Source organism: Geotrypetes seraphini, chromosome 8 (assembly GCF_902459505.1).
Source record: "Geotrypetes seraphini chromosome 8, aGeoSer1.1, whole genome shotgun sequence".
Lineage (NCBI taxonomy): Eukaryota > Metazoa > Chordata > Amphibia > Gymnophiona > Dermophiidae > Geotrypetes > Geotrypetes seraphini.
The window spans coordinates 49,057,449-49,075,148 of NC_047091.1; the positions used below are offsets into that span (position 1 = coordinate 49,057,449).

General features: G+C 47.6%; 1 protein-coding gene across 5 annotated transcripts in view; it reads left to right on the plus strand.

Annotated features, from left to right (window-relative positions):
- ZC3H4 (zinc finger CCCH-type containing 4) overlaps window positions 1–17,700 on the plus strand; it is a 339,067-nt gene that overhangs the window by 24,023 nt on the left and 297,344 nt on the right. Inside the window, exon 1 of one of the 5 annotated variants that reach the window (XM_033954007.1) lies at window positions 17,361–17,411. The exons of the other annotated variants lie outside the window; for them this stretch is intronic. Coding sequence (XP_033809898.1) covers window positions 17,407–17,411 — 5 coding nt within the window. The 5' untranslated portion in view covers window positions 17,361–17,406. Of the gene's footprint in view, window positions 1–17,360; window positions 17,412–17,700 lie in introns of those variants that run through there. 5 annotated transcript variants of the gene reach the window in all.

The window sequence follows — 17,700 nt, forward strand, 5'->3', positions numbered from 1 at the left end:
GGAGCATAACTTCCATCGTTCTGCTCTCCCCGTTTTTCCCCATCGGAGGTCGTCTCCATCATTTTTATCATCGATGGACGACTATTACCACCGACCTCTGGGTCCTTTCCATCGTAAGAGAGGGATACTCTCTTCAGTTCCATCAAGTTCCTCCGGAACATCCTCCAAGAGAGTATCCTTCCAACTTAACCCAGAACGCCCTTCTTTCTTCTTCAGGAAGCTCAGGCTTTGCTCCGGCTTCGTGCCGTCGAGCCGGTCCCTGTGGGCCAACAGAACAAGGGTTTTTACTCCCGGTACTTCCTTGTTCCGAAGAAGACGGGCGACCTGCGTCCTATTTTGGACCTCAGGGTGCTCAACAAGTTTCTGGTCAGGTAGAAGTTTCGCATGTTGACCCTGACTTCTCTCTATCCCCTGCTCGAGCAGAACGACTGGTTATGCTCTCTGGATCTCAAGGAGGCCTACACTCATATTCCCATCCATCCAGCCTCCCGTCAATACCTCAGATTTCGGGTGGGACATCTTCATCTTCAATACAGAGTGCTCCCTTTCGGCCTGGCTTCATCACCCAGAGTCTTCACCAAGTGTCTGGTTGTAGTGGCCGCAGCACTCAGGAACCATGGTCTTCAGGTGTTTCCCTACCTCGACGACTGGCTCATCAAGGATTCCACGTCTCAGGATGTCATCCAGGCGACCCAGAGGACCGATCTGGTTTCTGCAGAGTCTGGGATTCGAGATCAACTTTCCCAAATCCCATCTGCAACCTTCCCAGACTCTTCCCTTCATCGGAGCTGTTCTGGATACTATACTCAGAAGGTTCCTTCCTATTCGACACCTGGCAGCTCTTCTTCATCTTTGTCGCTCAGTCTCCTCTCGCCCGTCCATCTCGGCGAGACACATGATGGTGGTTCTGAGCCACATGGTCTCTATAGTACACGTGACTCCTTTTGCCAGACTTCACCTGCGGATTCCTCAGTGGACCCTGACGTCTCAATGATCGTTGATCTCCGACCCTCTGACTCGACACATTCAGGTCACTCCTGCTCTGCTACAGTCGCTTCACTGGTGGATGCTCTCTTCCAATCTCTCCAGAGGTTTGCTGTTTCACATGCCTCCCCATCAGAAGGTCCTCACGACCGACTCCTCGAACTATGCTTGGGGGGCTCATCTGGACGGGCTCCGCACCCAGGGCTATTGGACGAGTGCGGATCGTCTGTGCCATATCAATCTACTGGAACTCAGGGCGATTTTCAATGCTCTCACTGCTTTTCAGCATCTGCTTCACGACATGGTGGTCCTAATTCGCACGGACAATCAGGTAGCCATGCATTATGTCAACAAGCAGGGAGGCACGGGATCGGCCTCCCTCTGTCAGGAAGCTCTGAAAGTTTGGGATTGGGCGATTCGACATAACACCTTCCTCAAAGCTGTCTACATTCAGGGGGCGGACAATGCCTTGGCGGACAACTTGAGTCGTCTTCTCCAGCCTCACGAATGGACTCTCCATTCCACACCCCTTCATCACATCTTCTCCCTGTGGGGAACGCCTCAGATAGACCTCTTTGCAGCTCCCCACAACTTCAAACTGTCTCAGTTCTGCTCCAGGATCTACACTTCTTATCGTCTCGAGGCAGATGCTTTTCTTCTGGACTGGGGGAATCTCTTTCTGTATGCGTTTCCTTCATTTCCTCTCATTCAAAAGACTCTGGTCAAGCTCAAGTCCGACCGGGCCATATGATTCTGATTGCTCCTCGGTGGCCCAGGCAACCTTGGTACTCCTTTCTTCTGCAACTCAGCAGCAGGGAGCCCTTTCTTCTGCCAGTGTTTCCATCTCTGCTTACGCAGCTTCAGGGATCTCTGCTTCATCCCAACCTGCAGTCGCTACACCTGACAGCTTGGTTCCTCTCAGCGTAACTCCCCTTCAGTTTTCACAAGCGGGATGTGCGGGATATTTTGGAAGCTTCAAGGAAGCCTGCTACTAGACAATGCTATTCCCAGAAACGGACTAGATTCTCTACTTGGTGTTTTTCTCATCACAAGGAGCCTCAACATGCCTCCTTGTCCTCTGTTTTGGACTACATTTTGCACCTGTCTCAATCTGGCCTCATGTCTACATCGATCAGAGTCCATCTTAGTGCAATTGCTGCTTTCCATCAGCCTCTTCAGGGGAAACCTCTCTCTGCACATCCTGTGGTTTCCAGATTCATGAAAGGACTTTTCCATGTCAATCCTCCCCTCAAACCGCCTCCAGTGGTTTGGGACCTCAGTGTTGTTCTTTCCCAGCTTATGAAGCCTCCATTTGAACCTCTTAACAAGGCTCCTCTGAAATATCTCACTTGGAAAGTGGTGTTTCTCATTGGCCTCACTTCTGCTCGTCGAGTGAGTGAGCTTCAAGCATTGGTTGCGGATCCACCCTTTACAGTGTTTCATCATGACAAGGTGGTCCTTCGCACTTATCCCAAATTCCTCCCCAAGGTGTTCTTGGAATGTCATCTGAATCAATCCATTGTTCTTCTTGTGTTTTTTCCAAAGCCTCATTCTCATCCTGGAGAATCAGCTCTTCACACTCTGGACTGTAAATGTGCTTTGGGTTTCTACCTGGAACGCACCAAGCCTCACAGAACTGCTCCTCAACTTTTCATCTCCTTCGATCCGAACAAGTTGGGACGCCCTATCTCTAAGCGCACTATCTCCAACTGGATGGCGGCTTGTATCTCTTTCTGCTATGCCCAGGCTGGATTACCCCTTCACAGTAAAGTCACAGCCATAAGGTCAGAGCAATGGCAGCCTCTGTAGCTTTCCTCAGATCGACACCGATTGAGGAGATTTGTAAGGCTGCCATTTGGTCCTCGGTTCACACCTTCATTTCTCATTATTGTCTGGATACTTTCTTCAGACGGGATTGACAGTTTGGCCAAACAGTATTACAAAATTTATTCTCCTAAGTTGCCAACTCTCCCACCATCCCATTGTGGTTAGCTTGGAGGGCACCCACTAGTGAGAATACCTGCCTGCTTGTCCTGGGATAAAGCAATGTTACTTACCGTAACAGTTGTTATTCAGGGACAGCAGGCAGCTATTCTCGCATCCCACCCACCTCCCCTGGGTTGGCTTCTCTGCTAGCTATCTGAAGTGAGGAGACGCACCAGGTGCATTGGGCGGGAAGGCATTCGCGCATGCGCGGTGTGGGCAACTCAAAACTTCTAAAAGTTTCTGCAAGCAAGTATGCTTGTGAGATGTCCGCATCGGGTCTCCGTTGGATGACGTCACCCACTAGTGAGAATAGCTGCCTGCTGTCCCTGGATAACAACTGTTACGGTAAGTAACATTGCTTTTTGTGCTGTTTGACTTTCTATATGGAGATTAGTTTCCTTATACAAGCAGTCCCCAGGTTAAAAATGGGTTTCGTTTTTTAAACCATTCTGGTGAATTTGTATGTAACTCAGATCCTTGTATTCTTCCCAACTTCTCCACCTCCTTGAGGTCCCTCTTGCATCCCTTTCCATCCATCCTACTGTTTCCTCTCCACCACCACATCCAACATTACTCCCTCTCATCTCTTTCTTCCCCATGCATCTCTGCCTCACTCCCCTTCCAACACCATGTCCAATAATTCTCTCTCTCCCTATGCCCAACAATTTTCCTCTTTTTTCATATCCCCAAGTGCACCATCTCTCTTTCCCTCTCTGACACCCAATTCTACCTTTCTATTCCCTTATTCCCTGCATTCTTCTAGCCTATGGCTCTTGCTCCCCTCCATCCTTCCCTTCATTCTGTACCCCATGTTCATGCTCCCTCCCTGCTTCCTTCCATCATTTGTCCGAAGTTTGTTCTCCCTCCAGAGTCCCAATGTGCACCTCTCCCTCCCTCCCGCCTTCCATTCTATGCCTCAAGTATGTTCCTCCCTCTGGCGGGTGTGGCCAGCTCCCTCCTCCTTGCTGCCGCAGTCATTTCTCTGCACAAAGCCACGGGCGGTGTGGCTCCTATGCGCATTCTGCTGCTGAGCCAGAAACATTCCCTCTGACGTTAAGGTAAACACCCGCTGGAGGGAGGCATGTAATTGAGGCACAGGATGGAGGGAGGGAGAGGGGCGTGTTGGGACTTGGGAAGGAGAGGGGTGTGTTGGGACTTGGGAGGGAGAGGGGTGCGTTGGGACTAGGGAGGGAGAGTGGTGCGATAGGACACCGAAAGTAGAACAGAACCCCTGTTTGTAAGTACGAGTCTAATGTAAGTCTGATGTTCATAAAACATAGACTGCCTGTATATTTTTCTTGCATATGTGTCACCTCCAGGACACGTGGTTTCGCTGATTGCATCAGAGAGACTCCTTGCAAGTTCCACTCCCTTGGACAGCGGCAGCCCAAAGAAGCATGAGCTGGTGGCTTCGTCCACAGTCTCTAGTGAATGGAATCTCACTCCAGATTGATTCCTGGGTCACCCTAGCAATGGATTCCAGCTTGGTTGGCTGGGGGCTTATTGAAGTGGTCACCCACGCCAAAGACAATGCCAATGCCACAAAGACAATGCCAAAACAGACGGATAAGTTAGAGTCTCTATGGGTCAAAATTCCAGGAACAAATGGACCGGAAACGAGGAGAGGCATCTACTACCGACCCCCAGGGCAGTTGGAAGAAATTGATGAAGAAATGATGGATGAGAGGAAGTAATTGCAGAATCCACCGTTTTAGGATTTAAGGGTAAACTAGATGCACATCTCCTTAAGAGTGGTATAGAGTAATATGGGTAAGGGTAAATTAGATGCACATCTCCCTTGAGAAGCATACAGTGATATGGGGACTAAAACTATGCCAGGGTAAACTTGGTGGGGCTTCCGCGTGTGCGGATCACCGGACTTGATGGACCCAGGGTCTGATCCGGAGATGGCAATTCTTATGTTATGTTTTTATGAGATTAAACGCAACTGCAAAGGAGGCAACACAGTTATCATGGGCGACTTCAACTATCCAGGGATAGAATGGAACCTCGGCACCTCCGCCTGTGCTAGAGAGACCAAGTTCCTGGAAACTGTAGGTGACTGCTTGTTGGAACAACTTGTCAAGGAAAACACGAAAGGAAACTTAATTCTAAATGGGCTGCGAGGACCGGCACAGGATGTAGAAGTAGAAGGGACACTAGGAAACAGCGATCACAATATAATCCACTTCAAATTGGAAACAGGGACAAAACATCGGTCCAGAATAGAGGTCTGCAAGGGAACGGGGATTCCCCCCCTAACCCACGGGACTCCCACGGGGACCCCCCTCTGGCCCACGGGACTCCCATTGGGATTAGAGAGCTGCACGGGAACGGGGATGACGGGAATCCCGCGGGACCCGCGGGTTCCCCCTTTGAGTCACGGGGATCCCGTGGGGACGCCCCCTAGGGTCGCGGGGATCCCGTGGGGACGCCTCCGAGGGTCGCGGGGTTCCTGCGGGGTTGGATCGCAGTGCACTCGAGCCGCGAGGGTAGTCTCCTTCTCCTTACCTGCCCTGTCGCAGCACACAGCTGAACGGAAATCTTCCCGATGTCAGCGCTGACGTCGGAGGGAGGGCTTAAGCAAAGCCCTCCCTTCCTCCGACGTCAGCGCTGACATCAGGAAGACTTCCGGTCGGCTGTGTGCGGCAGGGCAGGTAGGGAGAAGGCAATGGCGTACGAAAGAGGGGGGAGGGGGCGGTCCGCCCCGAAGAATGTGCACCCGATCGACCGACAACAGGCCCGGCCGACAAATCTCCCTGCCCTGTAGCCGTGAATCTAAATTACCTCTTACAGCAGCTTCACTACTCCAGCTGCTGTAAGAAGGTAATTTAGATTCACGGCTACAGGACAGGGAGATTTGTCCGACCGGGCCTGTTCTGTTGTCGGTCCGGTGCAAAAGCGCCACAAAGGTGGAGGCAGGGAGGGAGGAAAGGTGGAGTGGAGAAGAAAAGACGCTTAAGGGGGGAGAAGGCCGCTGAAAGCACTGGGGAAGACAAAGGGGTGGAAAAGAACGCTGAAAGGACATGGGGTAAACGGGAGGAAGGGGGGGGGGAAGGACCCTGAAAGGGGTGGAGAATGCCACTGAAAGGACATGGGGAAAACAGGGGTGGAGAAGGCCGCTGAAAGGACATGGGGAAGACAGAGGGGGGAGAAGGCCGCTGAAAGGACATGGGGAAGACAGAGGGGGGAGAAGGCCGCTGAAAGGACATGGGGAAGGCAGAGGGGGGAGAAGGACACTGAAAGGAAATGGGGAAGAGGGAATGGGAAGAAGACGCTGGCAGGGAAGAAGACAGAGGTGCCAGACTATGGGGGGAGCGGAGGGAAAAAGATGGGTGCCAGACCAATTTGGGAGGGGGGAGAAAGGGAGAGGCACAGTAACAGAGCAAATGGAAGACACAGAGAGAAGAGAGGCAGTGGATGGAAGGAATTGAATGAGAACATGAAGAAAGCAGAAACCAGGCAATAAAGGTAGGAAAAAAATTCTTTTTTTTTTTTTTTTTTTTGCTTAAGGATAAATTAGTATATTAGTTGTGTTGATAAAAATTTATAAACATTAGAGGTTCTGGTAGAAACCCGTTTACAAAGTATGTATTCTTCCCAATTAATATTTCCAAATTAATAAAGTCTTTTTGCTTATTTTTAAATGGGTTTCTACCAGAGCCTTTAATTCAGTAGCATAATTAAATGAAATAACTATTTCTGTAGTTTATAGGGACAGGCGGGGACGTAGGGGATTCCTTGCAGGGACGGGCAGGGACGGAGGGGATTCCTCGCGGGGACGGGTGGGGACGGAGGGATTCCTCGCGGGGACGGGTGGGAGTCTTCACGGGGACGGGTGGGGACGGGTGGGACTTTGGCGGGGACGGGTGGGGACGGGTGGGATTTCTGTCCCCGCGCAACTCTCTAATTGGGATGGAAGGCTTTGGAAACAGGGTTCGTCCATATAATATAATGGACACGTCAGCCTTAGTAAAAGAGGGGGTTTATAAGTTAATTACCTGAACAGAAAACAAAAAAAGGATTCCACCAAAGAGATTCCACAAGAAACAGCAGCGCAAACACAAAAGAAACTGTGGAATTGATGATCCTGTCGGAAGTAATTGCTGCTTTTTATGGGATGGGTATGGAGGTAATTCCTTTCGGGGACGGGTGGGGACGGAGAGGATCCTGGCGGGGACGGGTGGGGACGGAAAGGATCCTGGTGGGGACGGAAAGGATCCTGGTGGGGACGGGTGGGGATGGAGAAGATCCTGGCAGGGACGGGCGGGGATGGGTGGGATTTCTGTCCCCGCGCTACTCTCTAGTCCAGAACGACGGCCATGGTGCTAAACTTCCGAAAAGGGAATTATGAAGGGATGAGACGCATGGTGGGGAAGAAGATTAAGAAGAAGATAAACACTATAAAGGCGCTAGAGCAAGCTTGATCTCTTTTTAAGGATACAGTCACCGAGGCACAAAATCTATATATACTGCGTATCAACAAGGGATCAAAGAGGAAAAAGAATAAATGGACAATATTCAGACTGGAAAAGCGTCACCAGTGGGGTGCCACAAGGCTCGGTGCTTGGACCTGTGCTCTTCAACATCTTTATAAACGATCTGGACATAGGTACGACGAGCGAGGTAATTAAATTTGCAGACAATACAAAGTTATTCAGAGTAGTGAAGACGCAGGGGGATTGCGAAGATCTGCAACGTGACATAATCAGGCTCAAGGAATGGGCATCGACATGGCAGATGAGGTTCAATGTGTAAGGTTCAAGTGTAAAGTGATGCATGTCGGTAACAAAATTCTCTTGCACGAATACAGGATGTCCGGGGCGGTACTTGGAGAGACCTCCCAGGAAAGGGACTTAGGAATTCTGATCAACAAGTCGATGAAGCCGTCCACGCATATGCGGCGGCGATGAAAAGGGCGAACAGAATGCTAGGAATGATAAAGAAGGGGATCACGAACAGATTGGAGAAGGTTATCATGCCGCTGTACCGGGCCATGGTGCACCCTCACCTGGAGTACTGCGTCCAGCACTGGTCACCGTACATGAAAAAGGACATGGTACTACTTGAAAGGGTCCAGAGAAGAGCGAATAAGATGGTTAAGGGGTTGGAGGAGCTGCTCTACAGCGAAAGATTAGAGAAACTGGGCCTCTTCTCCCTCGAACAGAGGAGATTGAGAGGGGACATGATCGAAACATTCAAGGTACTGAAGGGAATAGACATAGTAGATAAAGACAGGTTGTTCACCCTCTCCAAGGTGGGGAGAATGAGAGGGCACTGTCTAAAGTTGAAAGGGGATAGATTCCGTACAAACGTAAGGAAATTCTTCTTCACCCAGAGAGTGGTGGAAAACTGGAACGCTCTTCCTGAGTCTGTCATAGGGGAAAACACCCTCCAGGGATTCAAGACAGAGTTAGACAAGTTTCTGCTGAACAAGGACGTACGCTGATAGGGATAGTCTCAGTCAGGGCGCTGGGCTTTGACCAGAGGGCCACCGCGTGAGCGGACTGCTGGGCATGATGAACCACTAGTCTGACCCAGCAGCGGCAATTCTTATGTTCTTATGTCTGTCAACCCAAAGGCTGACAGGCATCCAAAAAGCAATTTGGAGAAGCATAAACAGACAAACAGTAGGCAGGCACAGGAAGGACTGAGCGGGAGTCTAGAATGTCTCACCTATCTACTGGAAAAGAGCTTTGTAGCATAATCTCTTCAGTGTTCTCCCTAGGGCCTTTTAGCTGGGCGGTCCGCCCAGCTAATTTAGACGAGTGCCCGGCTATCACCTGCTGCTGCCGCGGCTGCTGAACATTAAAAAAAACCCCAAAAATCCGGCTTGGAGATTTCAGCCCGTAGCGAACTTATGCTCCGGGGCTCTATTGGGGGAAATGCTGCCGGGTCCTGTCTTTGCGGAAACAGAAAGTAGGCAGGACCCGGCAGCAAGAAGAGCAAATGCTTCACTAACCTGTCTCCTGCCTTAGCCCGTAGCGAGCGCTTGCTTCAGGGCTCTCAACATGTGCGTGCCGGCTTCCCTTCTCCCCCCCCCCGGACATAACTTCGGGTTTCGAAGGGAAGCCGGCATGCACATGTTGAGAGTCCTGAAGCAAGCGTTCGCTACGGGCTAAGGCGGGAGACAGGTCAGTGAAGCTTTCCATTTGCTCTTCTTGCTGCCGGGTCCTGCCTACTTTCTGTTTCCGCGAAGGCAGGACCCGGCAGCATTTCCCCCAAAAGGTCGATTGCAATTTTGGGCCGATCAGCCTTCCTCTCCCCGACGGCAGAATTGACGTCGGGGAGAGGAATGCTGGTTGGCCGAAGCAGGGAGAGCTTGGGGCGGCATCGGCTTTCGGTCCTGTTATTGGTGGCGGTTTGGGTCCTGGTCCCCGATGGCAGTAGCAGTAGCTTGGGGGAGGGCAGGGAGAAAGAAAGAAAAAGGGCAGGCAGGGAGACAGAAGGAAAGAAGAGAAATAGAAAAAAAAGAAAGGGAGGCAGAGAGAAAGAAAGGGCAGGGAGGGAGGAAGGAAAAGTTGGGGGAGGGAATGAGGTCTGGAGGAGAGGAAGCATACAGGCTAAAAGAAGGGAAGAAAGATTGGATGCACAGTCAGAAGAAGAAAGTGCAACCAGAGACTCATGAAATCACCAGACAAGGTAGGAAAAATGATTTTATTTTAAATTTAGTGATCAAAATGTGTCTGAATTTATATCTGCTGTCTATATTTTACACTAAGGTCCCCTTTTACTAAACTGCAATAGAGGTTTTTAGCGCAGGGAGCCTATGAGCGTCGAGAGCAGCGCTGGGCATTCAGCACAGCTCCCTGCGCTAAAAACTGCTATTGTGGTTTAGTAAAAAGGGAGGGGGTATATTTGTCTATTTTTGTATGGTTGTTACTGAGGTGACAGTGCATAGTCATCTGCTTTGACCTCTTTGAAAAACCCTGGAATAGGAATGATAATTAACATTTTCTATGCGTACAGTGTGCTTTGTGTTTTTTTAAAATTTTATTGTTGGTAGATTTGGTTTGACTTGGTCATTTTAAAAGTAGCTCGCAAGCCCAAAAGTGTGGGCACCCCTGCTCTAGAACATCGCTCCTTAGTTTTATCAAGTGGTGCAGTGACGGGCCAGCACTTTACATCTTATCACCTCATTCTTTCTTTTTTTCTCCTCATGTACAGCATGGTTCTTTATGCTAAGCAGCTCTGGCACTAACAGTACTACGGGTGCCTTATGCTACTTTCACTACCACTTGCAGTCAGGTTCGGCATTTTATCATGGTTTTGGTTTTTCATTTAGTTTTTCACCAGTATTTTCATTTATTTATTAAAGCAACCTTTTTTAACAGCCCGATGCCCCTCCTCTATCAGTGTGCATTCAATCCACTGCCGACACTGTTTTGGCGCCTCTTTCAACAGATCAAATATCATAGCCCCACTGTCGCGTGTTCACATTTATTCTGCGTACGAGTTTATCTCATCAGTGCAGAGACCTTTTCGTTAAATCCATTTTACTCTCCCTTTTTTGGGCTTGCGAGTGCTGTGGTTTTATTCTTTGGTTTTAATAGAAGCTCATTTGAACAATAATTTAGATCTTTCCCAGGTTTCACTTTTCATCTACCCTGTCTTTTCTGGTTTCCTTTCTATAGCCTGCTTTTCGTCTGGAGTCTTTTGAGTTTAAAATTACATTTTATGACATATTTTTGTGGTTATAATTGTATGATATGTTTAAATCGGTCAAGTTATCCATTCTTTGTCCCCTCATACAGTAGCAGACCGCCCCGGGTGCCAGCCTTAGGGGGGTACACAGCCGGCTGGATCCAGAACCTTCTGAGCTGCTCTAAATGGCACCTACACCTCAGCGCGGCTGCCGTACTTATTCCGAAGCAGAGTCGGCAGCCACACTGAAGTGCAGGAAGGTCCTGCGATGACTGCATTTGCCGCCTCTGCCTCCGGAAGACGTAAGTGGCGTTGGAAGGGGTGGACTGGCAGCTGCAGTCATTGCAGAACCTTGCCACAACTCCCTGCGTCTGCCGGCCCACCCCCACCAACATCACTTACATCTTCCAGAGGCAATAGAAGCAGTCATCATGGGACCTTGCTGGTTTGGAGGGAGAGAGGAGCATAGAAGGGTGGTAGAGGGAAAAAAAGGGGGTCAGGGTGGTATGGAATGGTGGTGGAGGGAAAGAAAGGGGGCAGATGCTGATGGAATTGGTGTGCAGAGAAAGGAGAGAGAGACATAAGGGGGAAGGATACTGGATGGAATTGGGTTGGAGGGAAAGGGGGCAGATGCTGATGGAAGTGGGGGGAAGGGAGAGGAGAGAGTGAAATGCCAGACCATGGGCGTGTGGGAGAGGGAAGGGAAGAACAGGAGAGAGATGCCAGACCATTGGAGGAGGGAAGGGAAGAAGAAGGATGCAGAATAATAGGGGTAAAGGGAGAGATGGAAGGGGAATACAAGGAGAGAAGATGCCATATAGAAGGGGCAGAGAGAGGGTAGACAGTGGATGAAAGGAAGAGAGTGACAAGACTATGAGGAAAGCAGAAACCAGAGAAGACAATGTAGAAAAAAATAATATTTATTTTTTTGCTTTAGGGGAGATGCATCGCTGTTTCTGTGGTGTTGCATTGTATACAGAGTCCAGCTTATTGGTGGTTCAATTTAACCTTTGTCTACGTTTTTCTATTTTATTCCCCCTTTTACAAAACTGTAGAGGTTTTTTTTAGCACCGGCCATGGTGGTAATTGCTCAGAATTCTATGAGAGTCTGAGCTGTTACCACTATGGCTAAAAACCACATTAGAGTTTTGTAAAAGGGAGAGGGGTTATTTTGTGATTACATATTCCATACTAGGCGAAGGTGTTTTCTGTGTTCTGTGTGTTCGAAAGACATGGTTTTCAGTTAGGATTGACTGTGTAGGATTGATCTGTACTAGTCTGGCTTGTTTAGTTTTACAGTGGGTGTATTGATGTTGTACTGCTCACTGCAGTATGTAAGATGCTGCCTTTTCCTAGGTACACTCTTGTGTGATGTGTGGATTATTACTAAAAATCATGTTTTTCATACAGATAGGGGGGGTGTAAAAAAATGATGGGCCTTGGGTGTCACATATGCTATGTACACCACTACCTTCATAGTTTATATCTAATCTACAAGCCTGCTTTTAGGACCTTCAGGGTATATATCCCTCTGATTCATGACAATTTCACTTCTCATGTTATCTTATCCATTCTTTTTATTATACAACTGCCCAGATAAGCATCAGTCTTTGACGTGATTGGACCTTGAAAACTAACGGCAGCAATGTTCTCCCCAGAAATTTTTTCCAGCCATGAAAACTATTTGCTGCATTTAGTGTGCCACAAAAAACATTTGCTCCGTTTAGTGTGCTGGAGTTAAAAAAGTTTGAGAGACGCTGCTCTATACCATTTGAAAGAGGGCAAATATCTAATTATTCACTTCTAGAATTGGATACTTCTTAAATTTAATAAAAAATTATGGAACAAGTGTCAAACCTTAAGAAAGGCTGCCATATTGAGCATTGGAAAATAACTAATAATAATTAACTAATACAAATAGTACACCTTTAGGGCTCCTTTTACTAAGCTGCGCTAGCGGTTTTACCACGCGCTTAGCTCGCGCAGAATTGCCACACGTGCTAGACACTAATGCCAGCATTGAGCTGGCGTTAGTTCTAGCCGTGTAGCGTGGCAATTCTGCACGTGCTAAAAACGCTATTGCAGCTTAGTAAAAGGAGCCCTTAATTTTCCCCACCACCAAATTTCCCCGTCCCGCCCCACCCGGCTACTTTTTCATGCCACCCAGCTGGAAAAAATTTCTGGGAGAACACTGCTCTTTTTCCAGCATAATCTCTTTTTCCAGTGCAGTAGATGAGACATTCTAGACAGATGAAATGTACAAAAGCAGTCCCCAAAAAGCCAGGCGAGTTTGCTTTGCCGGCTCTTAAGACCAAGGACCCGAAGACAGAGTCTTGTCTTGCTGCCACATCCACTTTGTAAAACTTGGCAGTATCCTCAAGGGAGACAGCTCTAGCTTCAGCCCACGAAGAAGCCACACTCCTGGTAGAATGCACCTTGAGAGAAGCAAGGGACTTTTTCCCAGAAAAAATGTATTATGATAAATTGGCCTTATGGATCCATCTGAAAATCGTGGTCTTGAAAACAGGAGTGCCCCACTTAACTGAATGAGTCAGCACTAGAGAATGACACAGGGACAAATTTTTCCCCGTCATAGAAACATAGAAAATGACGGCAGAAAAGGGCCACGGCCCATCTAGTCTGCCCACACTAATGGCCCACCCCCTAACTACCTCCATGAAGAGATCCCACATGCCAATCCCATCTTTTCTTAAAATCTGGCACGCTGCTGGCCTCAATTACCTGTTGTGGAAGATTATTCCAGTGGTTAACCACCTTTTCGGTGAAGAAATATTTTCTGGTGTCACCATGAAATTTCCCACCCCTGATTTTCAACGGATGCCCTCTTGTTGCCGTGGGTCCTTTAAGGAAAAAGAGATCCTCTTCCACCTCGATACGGCCCGTGACATATTTGAACATCTCAATCATGTCTCCCCTCTCTGCGTTCCTCGAGTGAATACAGCTGCAACTTACCCAGTTGTTCCTCATACGGGAGATCCTTGAGTCCTGAGAAAATCCTGGTGGCCATTCGCTGAACCAACTCAACTCTCCACACATCTTTTTGATAATGCGGCCTCCAGAATTGTACACAGTATTCCAGATGGGGTCTCAACAAGGATCTGTACAACGGCATTATGACTTCGGGCTTACGGCTGACGAAACTTCTACGGATACAGCCCATGATTTGTCTAGCCCTGGATGAAGCTTTCTCCACTTGATTCGCTAATAATCACCCTCAAGTCACGTTCTGCTACAGTCCTTGCTAGGATCTCACCATTTAGGGTGTAAGTCCTGCATGGATTTTTGCTGCCAAGGTGCATGACCTTGTATTTTTTGGCATTGAAACTTAGTTGCCAAGTCTTTGACCAATGTTCCAGCAGGAGTAGGTCCTGCGTCGGAACGCAATTTTTCCGTCCCTGCGAGTTTTGTCGTTGTCCCTGTTCCATTCATGTAAGCTGTGCCTTAACTGCACAAGCCTCAATCAAACACTTATGATTTTAAAGTGTTTAAGGCTTGTGCAGATGAGGATGGAACTTGCAGGAATGGGACAGGGACAGGAAAATGAATTCTGGGGATTTGGAAAAATTTGTCCCTGTGCCATTCTCTAATCAGCACTAACAGAAGGTCAAAGAGACAAAAGTCGTTAGTGACCTCCAGATAATGCAGAAGCACTTTGTGCACATCCAGTTTCTTCAACAGGTGATCTTGTGTCCTGGAACCAGTAGGCTGAAAGGCAGGCAAACACACTTCCTGATTATCGTGGAAAGTCAAAACCACCTTCTGCAAGAAGGAACCGTCCATAGGGAAACCCCAGTCTCCGAGATACAGAGAAATGGCTATCTGCAAGAAAGAGCCTAGAGTTCTGACACATGTCATGCCGAAGTAATGGCAACCAGAAAAACGGTCTTCAGCGTCAAGTCCAAGAGGGAAGCCTCTCAAAGGAGCTCAAAAGGAGTCTTGGTAAGGCTAGACAGCACCAGGTTAAGGTTCCAGGAAGGGAATGGTTGTTTAATTAGCAGCTAGGCATACTGAACAGCCGTGTCAAGTCCCGACAGTAAAAAAGGCTGCCTTGCCAGGCTAGCTGAGCATTTAGTCACCTGCTTCAATAGGGGAGAGGCTAAGCTTGACACTGCTGCCTCCCCCGGCTAAGCCATGCAGCACGTGATGCAAGGATGCTCTGAAAGCACTAAATTTCCGCAATCCTGGCAAGAATCCACATGAGGAGAGCCCAAGAACTTCTTCGTAACAAGTTTCTAGCAAAATTTGCAGTTTTGAAGAAGCATGGAGCTTTAGAAAAAAGATAGCAAAAATCCAAGATAGCCACCAAAATTGTTACTTTTTTTTACACTTTTCAAACACAAAAAATGGCAATTTTAGGATTTTAAAGGTGGGGGAACACAGGGGAGCAAACAGAAACACTGAAAACCCCACTTTTCCAACCTCCCTGATTCACCTCACAGGCTGTAACAGCCTGTGCTCACTGTGACCTGTTTGAAGATCTGTGCTGCAGCCTGCTTCAGCTCTATAACAGTGGCCTAATGAGAGAATTACTGCCTCATGCTGGGAATGCCTCTGCAGAACTGATCTCCTGGATGCCAGTCAGACCATAAGTCATAACCCCGCAGACCAATGGAGGCGCATCGGGACAGGCGGAGGCGAGTAGATGCAGCCAGCACTCTGTGAGACACCGCCAAGTCTCCTAAGGGCGCCCAACAGCCTGAGCTCAACCCCTGCTTAACAGAAGGTGAGACCGCTTCAGAGATGGCCCTGAGCTCCAAAGAAAACTAGTAGGCTGGCTAACAATTACCCACTGGGCTTGGCCTGTCAGCTACAGACCATAGTCTGTGTGTTCTCAAAGCAGGCAGAGCTGAAAAAAACGCTCCAAGCACTGGAAACCCCGAAAAAGGGACAAAAAGTACACCAAATAATAAAATGGGGAGAGCAGAACAAACACTCCTGAGGCATGCATGCAGAGGGAAAGAACTGCAGGTGGAGCTAAGGAGTCCAGTGAAGAACAGCAGAGGTAAAAGGAAAAATCCAAAGTGGATTCCTTCTGAAGATGTACGTGGCTACAGGGATACTAGCCATTTGTCTAGAATATCTCGCCTATTGCATTGGAATAACTGTCTTAAAAACACAAACCAGGTCTTTATTATCATTGTTACTTTAACTGCAGATTGTTCTCCCCTGACAGAAGAGCATGCCAGCTGGGCATTCCATTGCTACTTTTAATTTATTTCGGCATTAACAGAGCAGTGCTCCCACCTGGTATAACATGATGAAGCAAACACCTTGATCTCAAAGTCTCATTAGTAATTTAAAAAAATAATAATTAAATAGCACAGGCAGGTGCTGTGGTGCTAACCATTGCTATGTTTAGAGTTTATTCCTCTGGTTATGGTAATGTGCTTGATGAACAGATTCCTGGGGCAGATTCCTACCATATTTGAAATTAGAATTTATTTTACTACTTACAATGAATATATTTGAAAATTATGTTGTCCTCCCACTATACCTAAGAGAAGATAGGAATATTGACCACTTTAAGAGTAATCTTAAAAGCTTCCTTTTTAAGGATGCCTATAATTGCTAAATCTCCTAGGGTAGCATTCCTTCCTAGGACTTACGTACTTTAACCATTTTTAACAATATGACTACAATTTTTATGTAGTGCTATTCCTTTATCAATCCGGTTTTAGACCTTTGTTCAGTACTGAGACAGTAATTGTGGCTATCTTAGATAATCTGCGTCTCTTGTTCAGCAAGGGCCTTAATGCCCTGATCATGCAATTTGATATGAGCTCTGCCTTTGACCTAGTGGACCATGGGAAAATGCTACAATGCCTAGATGCAATTGGTATTAGGGAAGAGGTGTTGGACTGGTTTTGAGGCTTCCTTATGTCCCATACCTATCAAGTATGTTTCAATTATCTCTCTGATACCTGGAGCAATCCATCTGGTGTTCTGCAAGGGTCACTACTATCCCCATTGCTTTTCAATGTCTACATGTCCTCACTAGGTGAGCAATTGACCCAGGTGGGGATAAAATTATTTAGTTACGCAGATGACTTTACGATCATCATCCCATTTGCTAATTCTCTCTCGGAAGTTACTCCCAAGGCATCAGAAGCACTAAATTTGATGGAGCAATGGATGACTGAATTCAAACTGAAACTTAATTCAGAAAACACAAAATTTTTTGTAGCTTTGCCACACCCGCTTGACACCAAAACATCACTATGCATCAATAAACTTAGTTATCCTATTCAGACTACTATGAAGGTATTGGGTGTAACACTAGATCAGTGCCTAACCATGAAAGACCAAGTAGACTCCTTAATCAAAAAGGTTTTTTCACTCTGGAAACTTCGATCCATTAGAGCATATTTTGATATGTCAGCATTTAGAATCCTAGTATAATTCCTCGTACTGAGTCAACTTGATTACTGTAACATCGCCTATTTAGCAATTTCCCAAAAGAATAAGCGACGATTACAATTAATGCAAAATGCAGCGGTCAAACTGATTTTCTGGCTAAAGAAGTTTGATCATGTGACACCTTATTACCGACAGCTGCATTGGCTACCAATGAAGGCATGCGTAAAGTTTAAGTTCGCCTGTCTCTGCTTTAAAGTACTATACGGTCTAGCCCCTAAATGCATAACTGACCTTTTCTCCTTCTCAGTCAACAGACATAAGAGAAGCTCACATTTGAACTTCGTTTCCCCCCCCAGTTAGAGGATGTAAACTCAAAAGACACCATCAACATCTTTTTTCACATCAGGCAGCATTATGGGGTAAAGATCTAGAACAATTGCTTACGTCTACTACTTATGAGGAATTCAGGAAATGCCTAAAAACATATCTATTCCTGAAGTATCTAGACAGCTGACCCGTACAACTCTTTATCCCAGGACAAGCAGGCAGCTATTCTTGACTGATGGGTGACGGCACCGACGGAGCCCCGGTACGGACAATTTTAGAGTGATCTCACTCTAAGAACTTTTAGAAAGTTCTAGCTCGGCCGCACCGCGCACGCGCGAGTGCCTTCCCGCCCGACAGAGGCGCGCGGTCCCTCAGTTTCTT